Source organism: Ceratotherium simum, chromosome 13, assembly GCF_057802395.1.
Source record: "Ceratotherium simum simum isolate JZ-2026a chromosome 13, ASM5780239v1, whole genome shotgun sequence".
NCBI lineage: Eukaryota > Metazoa > Chordata > Mammalia > Perissodactyla > Rhinocerotidae > Ceratotherium > Ceratotherium simum.
In genome coordinates, this window is record NC_141912.1 from 30,662,339 (window position 1) to 30,680,436 (window position 18,098).

At 40.6% G+C, this 18,098-nt stretch overlaps 2 protein-coding genes across 6 annotated transcripts in view; one reads left to right on the forward strand and one right to left on the reverse strand.

Annotated features, from left to right (window-relative positions):
* The window catches only part of LOC101398910 (class I histocompatibility antigen, Gogo-B*0103 alpha chain-like), a 334,177-nt gene that overhangs the window by 176,955 nt on the left and 139,124 nt on the right, over positions 1–18,098 (forward strand). The window lies entirely within an intron of this gene.
* The window catches only part of LOC147915638 (uncharacterized), a 68,638-nt gene that overhangs the window by 10,932 nt on the left and 39,608 nt on the right, over positions 1–18,098 (reverse strand). For 4 of the 5 annotated variants that reach the window (XM_087438256.1, XM_087438255.1, XM_087438254.1 and 1 more), the window contains exons 2-4: positions 11,489–11,673; positions 9,715–9,761; positions 1,835–1,940 (exon numbers count right to left, since the gene is read on the reverse strand). In XM_087438256.1, the coding sequence (XP_087294382.1) occupies positions 1,835–1,940; positions 9,715–9,761; positions 11,489–11,673 (338 nt within the window). Of the gene's footprint in view, positions 1–1,834; positions 1,941–8,182; positions 9,044–9,714; positions 9,762–11,488; positions 11,674–18,098 lie in introns of those variants that run through there. The other variant, XR_015554059.1, reaches the window with a different exon arrangement.

Genomic DNA, 18,098 nt, shown 5'->3' on the forward strand with positions numbered 1-18,098 from the left:
TAAACTACAACCTATCCCCTGAAATCACTGTGCCCAATTTCACCCCACACCTTGCTGTACTCTAACTTCTGACTGCTTGGAATATCTCTTTTTTTCCTTCATTGACCCAAATAATACACATCCATCAGGTTCTATCCAAAGTTCTACCTCACTCATGAAGCTCTCCCTGACCACTGGGGTGTCTTGAGTATGAACTTTGGTAAACTATTTCTCTGCTTCTCATTTGGCATTTAAGGAGGTTCTGGTCTTTGACATGTCTGGGTATGCATCATAGGGTCAATAAAATGCTCCCAGAAGTATGGGTGCCTCCTCATATTGATTGTAATAACTTTTCTGGTCTCCCACTTACAGTGTCCAAAAGATATATGCTAAGCTTGTATCCATGACCCAATGAGACTTGTTGAATTAATTAATTAATAATAGCATATAGACTCTGACCAGACTAGGCCAGCCTTCACTCTCAAGTGATAACTTGTGCACACTTGCCTGCCCTGGCCTGACTCTATGGGTGAGGTGGTGAGTACTGCTTTCCTCTGCTTTCTCCCAGGCATCTACCTGCTTGATTTTGTGTGTGCCCTTTGTTCAGACCACGCTCCATGGCTTGGTTGTAGCATCACTGCACATTTCCCAGATTTAAGTGAAAAATATTCATCTGACTTGTAAAGATCTTGGTTTCATCATCAAAAGAACTTGGCTCCTCCATCAACCAAGAACTCAAGACTTTGCCTTCATCTCCTCCTATGACAGTAGTTGAAGGGTTGGCCATCCATGAAGCCACAGGCAGTAAATGCAGGGACTCCTGGACCTGGCTCAGACACAGCTGAGTAGAAATACTGCAGAGAGTGTGATCCTGATGTAGGAACCAATGGATTCAGAGTAAGCACCAGTATTTATTGAGTGAGGACCTAGTTCTCAATGTGGAGGGAATGAGTGTATATGTCCTTGTGTGTGTGTGTGTGTGTGTGTGTGTGTGTGTGTGTATGTATTTGTGTATGTGTGTGTCTAATAGGAGAGACAGAGTACACAACATAAACAATGGGGAGACAATTGCACAACAACCCCCTGTACAAGTGAATTCAAACCCCACACAAAGTATGCACTCTGAGAATTTTAAGAAACAGAAGGAAATGTTAGTACAATGCCTCAATAAGAAAAGGTTCCATGAAGAAGCTGTTCTTGGGTAAGGTTTGAAAAAGTAGAGTAGTGGAGGAGTTTTAGAAATATTCTCATAACTTGAATTGAGGTGTAAGTTGCCTGGAAATAGGACTCTCCCCAGATTGCCTGCTATGATGTTTTAGCATCTCAACCCTTGATGTTTTCTTTGCTGTCCCACTAACCTTCCCTTCCCCATATCACCTTTGGTGTCATCATGGAAAACACAGTGGCCTCAGAGTCAGGGAGCTCCATGCCTGTCACATCCTTTGTTTCCTAGTAGAAGTCACTTCCATCTGTGAGCTTCAGCTTCTTTGTCTCTAGAACAAAGCCATTAAGCTAGAAGACCCAGGGCCTCCCTGTTCTACAACTTTGTAATTCCAGGGCTTCTAAAATCACTCAGTGATTCCACGTGATGAGTGTGTAGGAGATGGTGCAGGTGGAGGGAGGGAGTGCCCAGACAGAAGGAACAGCCTGCAGCTCTCCTTGCCACAGCCACCTTGGTCTTGTTTCTATTCCTCAAACATGCCCTTTCCATCCCAGAACTTTTGATCCCTAATCCTTCCCTCATCTGGCATACTCTACCCCATCTACCTGCCACAACCTTTGGTCTTGCCCCCTTCCAGTCTCTGCTAAAGTGTTACTTCCTCAGGGACAATATGCCTTACCCCCCACCCCTCACCTCAGGCAAGATGAGTTTCTCATGCTTATGTGCCACAATGGCAATGAAGAATACAGCAGAGGGGTTCAACAGCAGGCAGGATGAAGTAGAAGCATGAATCAGCAAGCTGGAAAAGAAAACAATGGAATTCACTCAGGCAAAGCATCAAAAAGAAAAAAGAATTTTAAAAAGTGAAAATACCTTGAGGTATTTACCTTGAGGACAGTATCAAGTGGGATAACATTTGCATCATAGGGGTCCCAGAAGGAGTAGAGAGAGAGAAAGGGCCAGAAAAATTATCCGAAGAAATAATGACTGAAAAGTTCCCTAATCTGGGGAAGGAAACAGATATCTAGGTCAAAGAAGCCCAGAAAATTCCAAATTAGATGAACTCAAAGACAACCACGCCAAGACACATTTTAATTAAAATGGTAAAAGTTAAGGACAAACAGAGAACACCAAAAGCAGTAATAGAAAAATAACTACTTATGTACAAAGGAAACTCCATAAGGCTATCAGCAGATTTTTCAGCAGAAACTTTACAGGCCAGAAGGGAGTGGCATGACATAGTCAAAGTGCAGAAAGGGAAAATCTTCCAACAAATAATCTTCTACCTAGCAAGGGTGTCATTCAGAATTGAAGGAGATTAAAAGTTTTCCAGATTAAAAAAAGCTAAAGAAGTTCATCAACACTAAATCGACTCTACAAGAAATGTTAAAGGGACTTGAAGCTGAATCACAATGGCACCAATCAATAATAAGAAAAAGTATGAAAATGAAAATCTCACTGGAAAAGGTAAATATATAATAAAGGCAGTGGATCAGTCACATATAAAGCAATCCTCAAGGTTAAAAGACAAAAGTAGTAAAATTAACTAAAATTACAGTAAATAATTAAGGGTTGCATAAAGTTAAAAGATGCAAAACGTGACATCAAAAATATAAATCAGGGGGTGGAGAGTAGAAAGATAAAGCTTTGGAATGTGTTCAAATTTAAGTTACTATCAACTTAAAACAGACTGCTATTTAAATAGCAAGTTATGTGTGAACTACACAGTAACTACAGGGGTAAAACATAGTAAATACAATCATGTGCCACGGAATGATGTTTTAGTCGATGATGAACAACATATACAATGGTGATCCCATAAGATTTAATGGAGCTGAAAAATTCCTATTGCCTAGTGACGTCATAGCCATTGTAACGTCGCAGTGCAATGGTGCATTATCTGCTTACAAGCAAATCTATAATGAAAAGAAAAAACAAAGCTAGCAAAGCATCCTGGATATACTTATGAAAAGAGTGACACCTCCTTGAGAAGAGCCTCAGGCAGGTCCTTCAGGATGTATTCCAGAAGAAGGCATTGTTATGAGATAACAACTCCACATGTGTTATTGCCCTTGAAGACCTTCCAGTGGGACAAGATGTATAGGCAGAAGACAGTGATATTGATGATCCGAACCTTGTGTAGGCCTAGGCTAATGTATGTGTTTGTGCTTTAGTTTTTAACAAAAAAGTTTAAAAGGTAAAAAAATAAATAAATAATTTTTAAGTAGAAAAAAGCTTGTAGAATAAATATATAAAGAAATAAAATATTTTTCTACAGCTATACAATGTGTTTACATTGTAAGCTAAGTGTTACTACAAAAGAGTAAAAAAATTAAAAGTTTATAAATTTAAAAAGTTACAATAGGCTAAGGTTAATTTATTATTGAAGAAAGAAAAATATGTTTTTAATAAATTTAGTGTAGTCTAAGTGTACAGTGTTTAAAGTCTACTGTAGTGTACAGTAGTGTCCTATACCTTCACATTCACTCACCACTCACTCACTGACTCACCCAGTCCTACAAGCTCCATTCATGGTAAATGCCCTATACACGTGTACCATTTTTTACCTTTTTTACCATATATCTATATTTATATTTATATATCATATTATACCTCTTCTATGTTTAGATACACAAATACTTACCATTGTGGTACAATTGCCTTGGGTATTCAGTGCAGTAACATGCTGTACAGGTTTGTAGCCTAGGAGCTATAGGCTATATACCATATAGCCTAGGTATGTAGTAGACTATATCATCTAGGTTTGTGTAAGTACACTCTATGATGTATGCACAATAATGAAATCATCTAATGATGCATTTCTCAGAATGTATCCCCATCATTAAATGCTGCATGACTGTACACAAAAGAAAATGGCAAAGGAATCTAAACATAATACTACAGAAAGGTATCAAACCACAAGAAAAGAGAGGTGGAGAAGAAGGAAGAAACAGAGAGGAACTACAAAAACAGCCAGAAAACAATTAACAAAATGGCAATAAGTACATATCTACTGATAATTTCTTTAAATGTAAATGAACTAATTTACCGATCAAAAGACACAGAGTGGCTGAATGGATAACGAAAACAAGACCCATCTATCTGCTGCCTTCAAGAGACTCACTTTTGACTTGAATGTAAGACCTGAAACTATGAAACTTCTAGAAGAAAACATAGGCAGTACGCTCTTCAACATCGGTCTTAGCAACATCTTTTCAAACACCACATCTGACCGGGCAAGAGAAACAATAGAAAAAATAAACAAATGGGACTACATCAAACTAAAAAGCTTCTGCACAGCAAAGGAAACCATCAACAAAACGAAAAGACAACCTAACAATTGGGAGAAGATATTTGCAAACCACACATCTGATAAGGGCTTAATCTCCAAAATATATAAAGAACTCATGCATCTCAACAACAAAAACTACCAACCCAATTAAAAATGGGCAAAAGACCTGAACAGACATTTCTCCAAAGAAGATATACAGATGGCCAACAGACACATGAAAAGATGTTCAAAATCACTAACTATCAGGGAAATGCAAATCAAAACTACAATGAGATATCACCTCACGCCCGTCAGAATGGCTATAATTAACAAGACAGGAAACAACATGTGTTGGAGAGGATGTGGAGAGAAGGGAACTCTCATACACTGCTGGTGGGAGTGCAAACTGGTGCAGCCACTATGGAAAACAGTATGGAGATTCCTCAAAAAATCAAGGATAGAACTACCATATGATCCAGCTATTCCACTGCTGGGTATTTATCCAAACAACTTGAAAACACCAATTTGCAAAGGTACGTGCACCCCTGTGTTCATTGCAGCGTTATTCACAATAGCCAAGACTTGGAAGCAACCTAAGTGCCCATCAAGGGACGAATGGATAAAGAAGATGTGGTATATATACACAATGGAATACTACTCAGCCATAAGAAACGATGAAATCCAGCCATTTGTGACAACATGGATGGACATTGAGGGTATAATGCAAAGTGAAATAAGTCAGAGGGAGAAGGTCAAATACCGTATGATTTCCTTCATTAAGTAGTAGATAATAACAACAATAAACAAACACATAGGGACAGAGATTGGATTGGTGGTTACCAGAGGGGAAGGGGGGAGGGAGGAGGGTGAAAGGGATAATTCGGTACATGTGTGGTGATGGGTTGTAATTAGTATTTTGGTGGTGAACATGATGTAGTCCATGCAGAAATTGAAGTACAATGATGTACACCTGAAATTTTTACAATGTTATAAACCAATGTAACTGCAATAAACAAAAAATTTATTAAAAAAAAAGAGACTCACTTTAGAAGTAAGGACACATATAGACTTAAATGGATAAATTTCAATCTAGAATAAATGGGTAAATTTCCTATGGAAAATGATATTTCATGCAAATGGAAATGAAAAGAAAGCTGGAGTAGCTATACTCATATCAGACAAAATGGACTTTAAAACAAAGACTGTAATAAAAGACAAGGAAGGGCATGAGATAATGATAAAGGAGTCAATCCAGCAGGAAGATAGAACATTTATAAATATATATGCACCCAACTTAGGAGCACTAAAATATATAAAGCAAATATTAACAGACCTAAAGTGAGAAATTGAAAGCAATAAAACAATAGTAGAGGACTTTAACATCCCACTTATATCAATGGATAAATCATCCAGAAAGAAAATCAATAAGGAAACACTGGCCTTACATGACACAGTAGACCAGATAGACTTTAAATTAGATATATACAGAACATTCCACCCCAAAGCAACAGAATACACATTCTTCTCAAGTGCACATGGAACATTCTCCAGGATAGATCACGTATTAGGCCACAAAACACGTCTCGATATATTAAAAAAGATAGAAATCTTCTCAAGCATATTTTCTGACCACAATGGTATGAAACTAGAAATCAGTTACAATCAGAAAATGGGAAAAACTGCAAAAGCGTGGAGACTAAACAACATGCTATTGATCAACCAATGGGTCATTGAAGAAATCAAAGGAGAAATCAAAACAAAAATATGACATACCAAAACCCATGGGATACAGCAAAAGCAGTTATAGGAGGGAAGCTCATAGCAATACAGGCATACCTCAACAAACAAGAAAAATCTCAAATAAATGATCTAACTTTTCACCTAAAGGAACTAGTAAAAGAAGAACGACTAAAGCTCAAAATTATTAGAAGGAAAGAAATAATAAAGATAAGAGCAGAGATAAACAAAATAGAGATGAGGAAAACAATGAAAAAGATCAACGAAACTAAAAGCTGATTCTTTGCAAAGATAAACAAAACTGACAAACCTTTAGCTAGACTTACTAAGAAAAAAAGAGAATGCTCAAATAAATAAAATCAGAAATGAAAGAGGAAAATTTAGAATGGATATCACAGAAATACGAAGGATTATAAGAGAATACTACAAACAATTATATGCCAACAAACTGTACAACCTAGAAAAAATGGATAAATTCCTAGAAACATACAATCTTCCAAGACTGAATCATGAAGAAAAAGAAAATCTGAATAGAACAGTCACTACTAAAGAGATTGAAACAGTAATCAAAAACTTACCAACAAAGGAAAGTCCAGGACCAGATGGCTTCAGTGACAAATTTTACAAAACATTCAAAGAAGATTTAATACCTATCCTTCTCAAAGTCTTCCAAAAAATTGAAGAGAAGGGAAAGCTTCCAAGCACATTTTACAAAGCCAGCATTACCCTGATACTAAAACGAAAGACATTACAAGAAAAGATATATACAGGCCAACGTCCTTGATGAATATAGATGCAAAAATCCTCAACAAAATATTAGCAAACCAAATTCAACAGTACATTAAAAGGATCATACTCCTTGATACAGTGGGATTTATGCCACAGATGCAAGGATGTTTCAACATCTGCAAATCAATCAACGTGATACACCACATTAACAAAACAAAGGACAAAAATCATATGATCATCTCAATGGAGGCAGAAAAAGCATGTGACAAAATTCAACATCCATTTATGATAAAAACTCTCCACAAAGTGGGCATAAAGGGGACGTACCTCAACATAATAAGACCATATATGACAAGCCCACAGCTAACATCATACTCAATGGTGAAAAGGTGAAACTTTTCCTCTAAGATCAGGAACAAGACAAGGATGCCCACTGTCACTACTTTTATTCAGCGTAGTATTGGAAGTCCTAACCACTGCAATTAGGCAAGAAAAAGCATCCAAATCAGACAGGAAGAAGTAAAACTGTCACTATTTGCAGATGACATGATATTATATGTAGAAAGCCTTAAATAATTCACCAAAAAATTATTAGAACTAATAAATGAATTCAACAAAGTTTCAGGATATAATATACAGAACTCTACAGAAATCTGTCGCACTTCTATACACTAATAATGAACTATCAAAAAGAGAAATTAAGAAAACAATCCCATTTACAATCGCATCAAAAAGAATAAAACATCTAGGTATAAATTTAACCAAGAAAGTAAAAGACCTGTACTCTGAAAACTGTAAGACATTGATGAAAGAAATTGAAGGTGACACAAATTAATGGAAAGATATTCTGTGCTCATGCATTGGAAGAATTAATGTTGTTAAAATGTCCATACTATCCAGAGCTATCTACAGATTCAATGCAATCCTTATCAAAATACCAGTAGCATTTTCCACAGAACTAGAACAAATGATCCTAAAATTTGTATGGAACCACAGAAGACCTAGAATAGCCAAAACAATCTTAAGAAAGATTAATAAAGCTGGAAGAATCACACTCTCTGATTTCAAACTATACTACAAAGCTATAGTAATCAAAACAGTATGGTGTAGGCACAAATAAACAGACACATAGATCAATGGAACAGAATAGAGAGCCTCAAAATAAACCCATGCTTATATGGTCAATTAATCTATGACAATGGAGGCAAAAATATACAATGGGGAAAAGACAGTCTCTTCAACAAATAGTGTTGGGAAAACCAGACAGCTACATGCAAAAGAATGAAACTGGACCACTATCTTACCATATACAAAAATAAACTCAAAATGGATTAAAGGGGCTGGCCCAGTGGCGCAGTGGTTAAGTTCGCGTGTTCCACTTCAGCAGCCCAGGGTTCGCCGGTTTGGATCCCGGGCGTGCACCGACGCACCACTTCTCTGGCCATGCTGAGGTCGTGTCCCACATACAGCAACTAGAAGGCTGTGCAACTATGACATACAACTATCTACTGGGGCTTTGGGGGAAAAATAAATAAATAAAATTAAAGAAAAAAAAAGAGTTTGTAATCCATATTATCTGTTACATGAGACATTTAGAAACAGAAAGGACACACACACAGAAGAATACAATAGCAGAAGTCATGTGACTTTCTCATGTTTACCCTTCTGCTGTTTGGACTCTGCTGACTCATCCACATGAGCATCTCCATAACTGTACCTGTTCCTTGTCTATTTATTGATGAAGCCAAATCCTTTGTTTGCTTTGGTTGCCACCACTAGCTCTGCTGTAGGGCTGCATGTGTGTGGGCAGAATTCACGAAAGTATCAAATTCCCTAGCAACTCCAATTGGAGGGAGGCGGAGGGGGGATTTCCTGAGTGACTGACTTTCTGAGGGGCTGACTCAGTAAGATTACCAGGACTAGACAGAACTAGCTAGGAAAGAAATCATTTCCTGATTGCCAGTGGGGAAAAAGAAACTTTAATCTTTAGGTGCAATAGTCTGGATGGGCTCCAACACAAGAAACAAAAGTGAACATGGAGCATTCTCCTGAAGAGGGGCAGGTGGAGGGCACCATCCACTTCCACAGTGGAGCTCTCCAGCAGTCCTTGCAGGGAGTCCCCTGTCTCCCAGAATCTACTCCTTACTTATCCTGCCGTCTCCACCCTGCTTGAAAGAAGTGAGGAGGATGGTGGGGGAGGGAGTCAAACAGACTGGAGTTGGGAGGAGTGTGTGCCCTGGCTGACCCAGTCCCAGGGTCAGGATTAACACAGGTCAACACCACTTACTTAGCTGAACCTTTGTCCAAAACTCTAGGAAGGGAGGGGTGAAATGGAACAGTGTCTATTTCCGCTCCTTAGGAGAATATTTAACATTAGAGTGGGTAAAATTATCGTTTCTTTTCTGGGGTTTTCCCATCTCTCTCAGGTTAACCACTGCATCTTGCAGCAGGTAGAGGATCTGAGGCAAAACCCAGGCTGTTTTTCCCATCTTCCCTCCCTTCCTTCTTCACCATGTGTAGTGTTCAGGATGAATTCTCTTGGTATTGATTTTTGGAGGGAGAAAAGGGCAGACATGACTGATTTGGAATTCAATCACATATCTACACATAGTACCTGGTATTATACACGTAGTACCTAATATTAATATTGCTCAGTGGGCTTGAGAAAGGAGACAAAATGATATTTACTTATTTTTCTCTTATGCAAATACACCTTTTACTTCAGTTTACCCTCCAATCCTCCAAAGCAAACAACACTTTTCTAAATTATATCACATGGAGTTACGTGAGGGTGGCAAAAGACTCATGGGACTGGTGGGACCTCAGGTGCTGTTACCTGATATGGTTTGCCAAGTTGGTTCTCAAAGCCATCATGGTCACACTGGAAGAGAAAAGAGAAAGTACTATTATTACATTAGGTAGTGAGACTGCAGATGAGTTTTTTCTTTTTCATTTTATTCTTGCTGTTGTTGTTGTAGCTGTAATGATGTTGTGCAATCAGAAAAAAATTGGGGAAGAGGAAAAGAGTTGACCTGGACTTTCATAAAGCAAAGAAAGAAGCAAAACAAAAAATGAAACAAGGATTTCCATGTATTATCCAATATAATCCATTTAGAACTCTGTGAAGTCATCACATATTATTATCCCAGGTTAACTAACAAGTGTTAGAAATCAGACTCAGAAGCGCCCAGCCCAAGATCACATAATTAGTGGAACCCAGGTCCTCTGACACTCGGCCTAGTGCTCGATCTACTATGGCAACTTCAGCGAGGAAAGAGCCTCAGAGATCAGGTGGTTGATCCCCTCACAATATCACAGTTCTCTACAGTTGTATATTGTCATATAGTTGATGTTGTCAAGAATGAGTGGTTGAATCTCTTTAGTGATGGAGAACTCACTGCCTACTAATGAAGCTCCATCCTGTGTTAAATCTAATTTAAAAAAAAAACAAAACAATGATGAGCCTAATTCTGTCTCCCTGAAGCTTCTACAGAAATGACCAATTTCTCACCTCTGTGGTCAAACAGAATAAGTCCTCTCATAAGACCCTTCAAATATTTGAAGTCTAGTCATAGCAAGGTATATTGCATCCAGGTAAAAAAAAAAAATGGCTATTTTCAGCAGGAGAATTGATCCAAATATTCCAGCCTACCATTACTAGCAACAGGAAGTTCTCCCAAACTACTTTTTGGGGAGTTGTATTAATTTATGAACTCAAATGATATTTATTTAGGGCCTGATATCTGCCAGGCACTGGGGATACAGCAATTAGCAAGTCAAAATGTGCTCTGTATGTTTATATACTAAACAGTTGGGCTGGAAAGACAGGCATTTGGATTATAGAGCAAGGACACCCACCCTAGACTGGGAGCAGCTCAAGATGTCCTCCCTGAGGGGGTGCCATTTGAACTGAGCCCTGAGGAAAAACAAGAGTTGACAGGGGAGGCATAGTTTATATCGAAGGAAACAGCTAGGGAGAAGTCGTGGATATTGGAGAGAGTGGCAGGTTCACAGGACTGCCCATGTCCAGGGAAGCTGGAGGCAGCTGCAGCATGGCGCTGAAGACTGCAGGCCTCAACCTGGACCACCTAGATTCTAGTATTTCCTCCACCACCTACTTAGCTATGTGACCCTGGACAAGTTTCTCACCCATTGTGCACTTCAGCTTCCTCAACTGTGAAGGGTGACATTTTAGGGATGTGGTGAGGATTGGTTGAGTTGATACATGTCAAGTGCTCAGAAAAGTGCCTGGCATATAGTTGATGCTCAACCAATGTTTGCTTTTGTGGCTGGAGAGAAACAAGGTGGGAGACAGAGGGGAGGCTATTGGTAGAGGCCAGGCCCTGCGAGCCCCCCTGCTGGCATGGTGAACAGGGAAGCAAAGAAGAGAGTCCCATTCTGAGAAAGCCCACTCTGGCGCAGCGTGGAGAAGAAGAGAATGTATCTGCAGGGACCCGTTAGGAGGCTATTGCGGGGGCCCAGCACTAGTGGCATATATGATCCTTTTCCATCCTAAACCACTCCTCTTCTCATCTCAATTCCTTTGCACATTCCTAACCACATCCTCCTCCTGTCACAAAGTTAGTTAAGAAGGAACTGCTGAGCACACATGGACAGCAGTCATGGTGACCGGGCCCACTATTGGGAACCTCCTGGAAGAGGTGACGTGCAGAGTCCGCCTGGAGCACATGAAGGACCCTGTGAGCATCTTCTGTGGCTGCAGCTTTTGCCAGGCCTGCATCACTGAGTGCCGTGTCACTTTCAGATCCACTGAGGGAGCCACGTGCTGTCCATTCTGCAAAAAGCCATTTCAAGAGGGGGACATCAGGCCCAAATGGATTTTAGCCAGTTTGGTCTCCATCCTCCTAACACTGGAGCCCAGGAGTGAGAATCTAGCAAAAGAAGTTTGGTTCTGTGAGCAGAACAAGGAAAGGCCCTTTTTCCATTTCCAGGAGGACCAGCAATTCCCATGTGTGGTTTGCAAAGATCTCACAGAGCACGAATGCCACTGGGTGCTGCAGAGGGAGGAAGGTGCTAGGTCTTATGAGGTAGGTAAACTCTTTTACTGCCTAGTCTAAACTTGGGACAAACCTTTGGTGGCTTGATCTATTGTTGGCTGTAGCACTATTACAGAAAAATAAACTACTGTATTCTGAACACAATTCTGAATGAAACAACGGCTTCCTTTAATCCTGGATTATACTGGTAAAAATTACTTCTGTACCCCTGTTACTTCACTTCTAAAATTCTCAGGCAACAGATGGCATCACAATTTCTCTACCTGCAAAATATAGAAACTTTAGTGTTGCTGTAAGATTTCACATAACCTCCAAAATCCCCTTGAGACTTTTGAGTGTGGAGGAAACATCATGGGACACAAATTGATAAAGGGAAAACAGCAGTGAATAGATGGGGCTTTTATTTGAGGTGGGATATACTATTTGGGCAAATGAAAATACTATGTTATTTGCAGAAAAAGTATAACCTTGATATATTCATTAAGTATTTTTTGGCTGAATATGGCAAAATTGACCTTAAGCTTGTCAAAATGGGCGCTCATTGTTTTTGAACAAACAAAAGAAAAAGCAGGGATGCAAATGAACCTGCTACAAAGCCTAATTCCTCTCTGCTCCTCCCTGCTGGAAGCCATGGACTATCCTGACCAGGGAGGACTGTCCTGGGCCAGCGCTGCCACGATGGAGTGGGGAGGTGTAACTGATTCTGGGTTTTAGTAGTAAGAAGCCATTTGGCTCTCACACTAAGCTATGTCCATCAACTTAGATGCTATCTGTGCTAGAAATGATAACTGGATCTTCCATCTACCTTATTCTGCTTCTTTCTTCACTTCTTAGGGAAGAGAGAGGCTATTTATCAAAGGCCCCCTTACAGATGACAATACTGATGATCCCTCAGGCTTGAGGATCCTCTGACTCTGAGGGAGTATCTAGAGGTCATCTAATTACTCTCCTTTCTTTCCCTCAGGTGGAAGTGGGTGCCGTTTCCAATCCCCGTAGCTATGTCCCCAGCCCTTGAAAAGAGACTCCTTGAAATCACAACTAAGACATGTACTGCACGAGTCTGAAGCATCTCAAAGTTCAGAAGGGTGTCTGCTGTTAGACTCTTCCTCTTGATTCTACCTTATAAAAGTGAAAAATTTATAACGGAGTGTTAGATGATGGTCTATTTTTTAAACAGCATTATCACTTTGGGGAAGGAAAACAATACGTGTTTTCACCAGGAATCACTCCCACAGATATGTTCTTTGAGGTCAAGAAATTTCTGGAGTAATAATAAAGAACCTTATTGAGCACTTCTTGGATGCCAGCATCATGTTCAGTGCTTTCATTTTTCTCAATATACTCTTAGTATACTCAATATTCTCAATATACGTCATTTTACTTATGATAAAACTGAAGTTGGAGAAATTATGTGATTTTTTCAAGGTTGCACAATTAGGAGGCAGAGTCAAGATTCAAACCCAGTTTTCCTTCATTTGAAAGATTGTGCTCTTTGCTGCATCACACTCTACAGCTTTTCAAAGTGATCCTCCAACAACAACAAAAATCAGTCAACTTGATGAGCAGGAAGTTGCCCTTAATGGGTTCACCTAATGGCAGGGCCAGCTCAAGGCAAGGTTTTCTGCCTCTTCCCCCTCTTTTAAGTGAATGGCGCTCTACGGTGACCAATCATCCATTTCTTCTTCCAGAGGCCATGTCAGTTGACTTGGAGCAACACCAAGGGAAACTGGGAGCAGGTTAAGCACCAGGATAAAGCCTCCAGGACAGCCCAAGGTGAAGCCTGTTGTGGCAGCTAAAAAGAGTGAGTTTACACCTGGTATTATAAAATGAGGAGGAGCTTTTTCCTTCCCAATCTAAGTAAAAGAGATTGGGAAGCTCTTCAGCACCTCCCCCCTCCTCACTTTGTGGAAGTTTCTTGGCACTGGGAATCTTCACAGACCTGTGAGAGAGGAGCTTTCCTGAGGTCCTAAGGATCCCTGAGAATCATTCTTGGAGTCTAATGGAAAAGAACTTGTGGCTCTTGAGCAAAAAGAGGTCTTCTGTATTTTCTGTGGATTTTGATGATCTAGATTTGTAAAACTTCTATGAGATTAGAGAATTGAAAGGTTGTCATATCTCTGAAACTGAGTCAATACAAGATATTTTCTCCAGTATTTTCCAAACATATCATGTGGGACTCTAACCTGGTAGAAGAATAAAGAAATGCCTGAGGACAATCAGGTCTAGGAACATTTATGAGCATAATAAATATGACTAAGGTCAAATTAGAAGAAGAATCAGAAAAAGAAGAACTTAAAGGCAATATTTTGAAGTTTTGGGGAGATCATATTACTACTGAACTAATGATTCCTTCATGTGTCCGAGGAAACTGAGTTGAAATTTACTGGGCAATTTCTGTGGGGCAGGTCCTTCATACATAATTTCACATCCTACTAACAATAATGCATTCAAGACAGATTCTATCACAAATAACTTGTGGTAAGGAAACTGAAGGTTAGGAAAAATAATTAATATGTTAAGGCCACACAGTTTGTAGGCTGTTTAGCCAGAAACCAACCTAGGTCTGGCTTCTGTTTGGTTTGGGAGTCTGTGTTCTCCCCACTCCATCATGCTGCCTCTCCAACCCCGCAGCACAGTGCCCAGGAGACATGTGGGTCAGCCAGATGCAGAGCAGGTAGTGGTACCACCAGAGTAGGGTGGTAGAGATAGAAAGTACAGGGAAAGGAATTAACCCAGTACCGTATTCAGCCCACTATTCTCTCCCTCCCCGGGGGGACCATCAAAAGGTTATAGAGTGGAGGAAAAAGACAGGTGCTGAGGGCCATCTCCATCCGACTATTCAATATGGAGCCAAGCCAGAGCCTAATATCCACACCCCAGGGAGCCGGGGACATAATTCTTGGTAATGGGGCCTATGTTCTACTCTTAGGGCTGATCAAAAAGAACAAACAGGGCCGGCTCCGTGGCTTGGCGGTTAAGTGTGCGCGCTCTGATGCTGGCGGCCCGGGTTCGGATCCCGGGCACGCCCCAAGGCACCACTTCTCCATCCAACGCGAGGCCGAGTCCCACGTACAGCAACTAGAAGGATGTGAACCTATGACATACAACTATCTACTGGGGCTTTGGGGGGAAAAAAATGAATAAATAAAAAAAAAAAAAAAAAAAAAAAAGAACAAACAGAGGTATACTTCAATGGAAACTAGGGTAAAAGGAGAAGCTGGCAGAGAGAGGTTTATACAATGATGTTCGTAAGACTATGGAGCCCATATCAAGCTAACCACGGGGAAAATGAGTCACAGTGGCTCCTTCCCTGAGCCTGTGGAATGATCCTAATTAGCACCCCTGCAGACAACTGGGTCTGATCCCAACCACAGCTGCTCAGCTGTGTCCCCGTCTGGAAGCAGACTGTGTGCAGTGGTCATTTTATTGCAGCCACGTGACTCAAGGTTGGGATTGGTGACTGCTTCACTGAAGCGTGTGTGCCTGACACACCTGACAGTTTCCTTCTCTGTTCAGTGCTGAGAAAATTACACTCAATAAGGAAGGTGAAGCTACAGAAAGCCATGACTGCCAGAAAATGTTAGGATTTAGAGCCAATAAAGATCTTAAAAATCATTCTAATTATAAAGATGAGGGTGAATCAATTTTTGAAGGCCATTAATGTTGATAGGTGGCAGAACATGGATACAAACCCAGGACTCCTGACTCCTCGTCCAGTGTGCTTGCCATTATGTCATGAGGAAGGACAAAGTCTGAAAGTCCCAGGAGAAGAGATGGGAGACTCATCTCCTTCTGCTTCTTTTCCTCATAGAAAATGTAGAACCCAAATGGAGCCAAAGATTCAGGCCACCAGGAGTAACAGGTTTGTCTCAGATGAGCTATTCCTTGCCCTGCGTTGAGCGTAAGTCAAAATATTTGACCATTAAGCTTTAAGCTGTGGATGACAATATCATTCTGAGAGGTGGGAGCCAAGTAGCAGAAGGTTTCTGTTTTCTCTGCAAATAGTTCAAGTTGCCTCACAAAAAGGTTAAATATACAAGACAATTGAGGAATCAAGGTTAGTTATGCAAAGAATATCAATTTATAGGAGTACTGGGTATTGCAAGTCATATAATAAATAATTTATTCCTATAACAATGGGGATGAAAGACAGTCCACCTTGTGAGCATAAGCAGCTATGCTGGAGAAAGCTATCCAGGGTAAGGCCAGTATGCACAAACCTATTTAGGGTTCACAGTTAACACAGACAGCCCTATTTCCTTCCTGGTGGCATCTGTGCAACATCAATAAATATTTGTGAATGAAATCACTGAAAGACTCTCAAGGTCAATCTTGGAGGAGCAATTGTGCTTAAAATAGCATAGTGGGAAAAGTTTGAGATTCTCTGGTAGAGGCAATAATAACTTAGACTTCTAAAACAAATGATGATTTTCTATTTCTTTTAGGGGCCCTGGCCATTAACCCAGAGAGAGACCAAAACATAAGTAGGATTTTCTGAATTGCACGTTGAAGTATAAACATCAGTCAGAAATGGTTCTGTGGCAGCAGCCACAGAATGTGAGTAATGGAAATTAAAGAACAGAGATATCTAGAAAGTCCCCTTTACTCACGTGGACAATGCGGGAAACAGGAAAAGTAAGGTCAACCTCCGGTAGTCATATTAGAGCTGCTCTTCTATTTGAGGTAGCCAAGTGACCAGACACAAACCACCTCACCTTTCTGAGACTTACTTCTCTTCTGTATAGGAGAAGTAACAATTTCTCCCTTTGCCTGACGGAGTTGTCATGAGCCTTAATGTGTTTTGCATATTGTAAGGTGCTATGTAAATTCAAGCTGTTTTAATAATATTCATTAATAATAATAATGATTTCTCTCATATTGCAGAGGAGGAAATAGAAGAACAGAATGCTGATAGTGATTTGCTCTGAGTCCAACCAGAGGGAGGATCTGGGTCTCCTATTTCCATCCAGTGGAGCTCTGAACTTCAGTCTCTTTCTCTAGAGTGGAAGTGGTCCTGGACCAGGACACTGCTCACCTGAAGCTCCTGGTCTCTGAGGATGGGACACATGTGACTACAAGAGGCTCTCTGTTAGGGCCATCTGCTCATCCCAAGAGATTTAACACCAATCACTATGGGCTGGGTCAGGAGGGCTACTCCTCTGGGACCCACCACTGGATGGTGGCACTATCATATTGGGGAGACAGCATCCTGGGGGTTGCTCAAGGGTCGGTGAGAAGAAAGAGAAGGATCTTCCTCTACCAGAAATAGGGGGTCTGGGCTGTGAGGGTCACCAGGGGACAGTTTGAGGCTCTCACAACCCCAGAAACCAAACTGACCCTGGATGAAAATCCCCAGATGGTAGAGGTGATCTTGGATTTAAGGAAGGGCCAGGTGACCTTTGTTTATGCAGAAAAAGAGAACGAAATTTTTACTTATCAGGATTCTTTTGCAGGGAAAATAGTCCCATTCTTGGGCCTCTAAGCACCAGAGGCACGGCTGACTCTTTAACCCTGAGATGGGTATGGCTTTCCCACAGTCCCTCATGAGAACCTGCTCAGAAATGGCTTAATTACCTGGGTTGGTGGTTCCTCTCCTGTTAGACAGGTGGTTCCTCTCCTGTTAGACACATGTTGGACATCAGTGAAGGGACAGATGTGACAGACTCCCTGCCATCACATCCACATGATTTCTAAGGATGGCAAGAGATCTGTGTTCTCCATATCAGTTGGATCTGCCCCATTGAAATCAGCAGAAGTCATGACATGTGTGTTACAGTTCCTAAACCTCATCGTTCCATTTTAAGCCCAGAGCCCTCCCCTGCCCAGATTTCCTACCATGTAAAACAGCAATCCTCAAACATCAGTGTGCATAAAAACTTGTTCTTATTAAAAATGCAGATTCCTGGGTCTACTCCCAGAGAACCAGATGCCTTACCTCTGTGGAAGAGCTTGAGAGTTTGCTTTTTGAGATGAGCTCCAGGTGTTTGGGGATCACACTTTAAGAAACACAGCCTTAGGCAGTGCTTCTGAAATTCTCGTATGTAAGCAAATGATGTGAGGGTCTTGTTAAAATGCAGATGCTGCTCCTGTAAGTCTGGTGCTCATTCTGAAATCCATTCTCATGGACATGAAACATGTAGCATAATGAACAAATTTTCCAATCAAAGGGCATAGTGTTGTTGAATGGATAAAAAAAAGACCC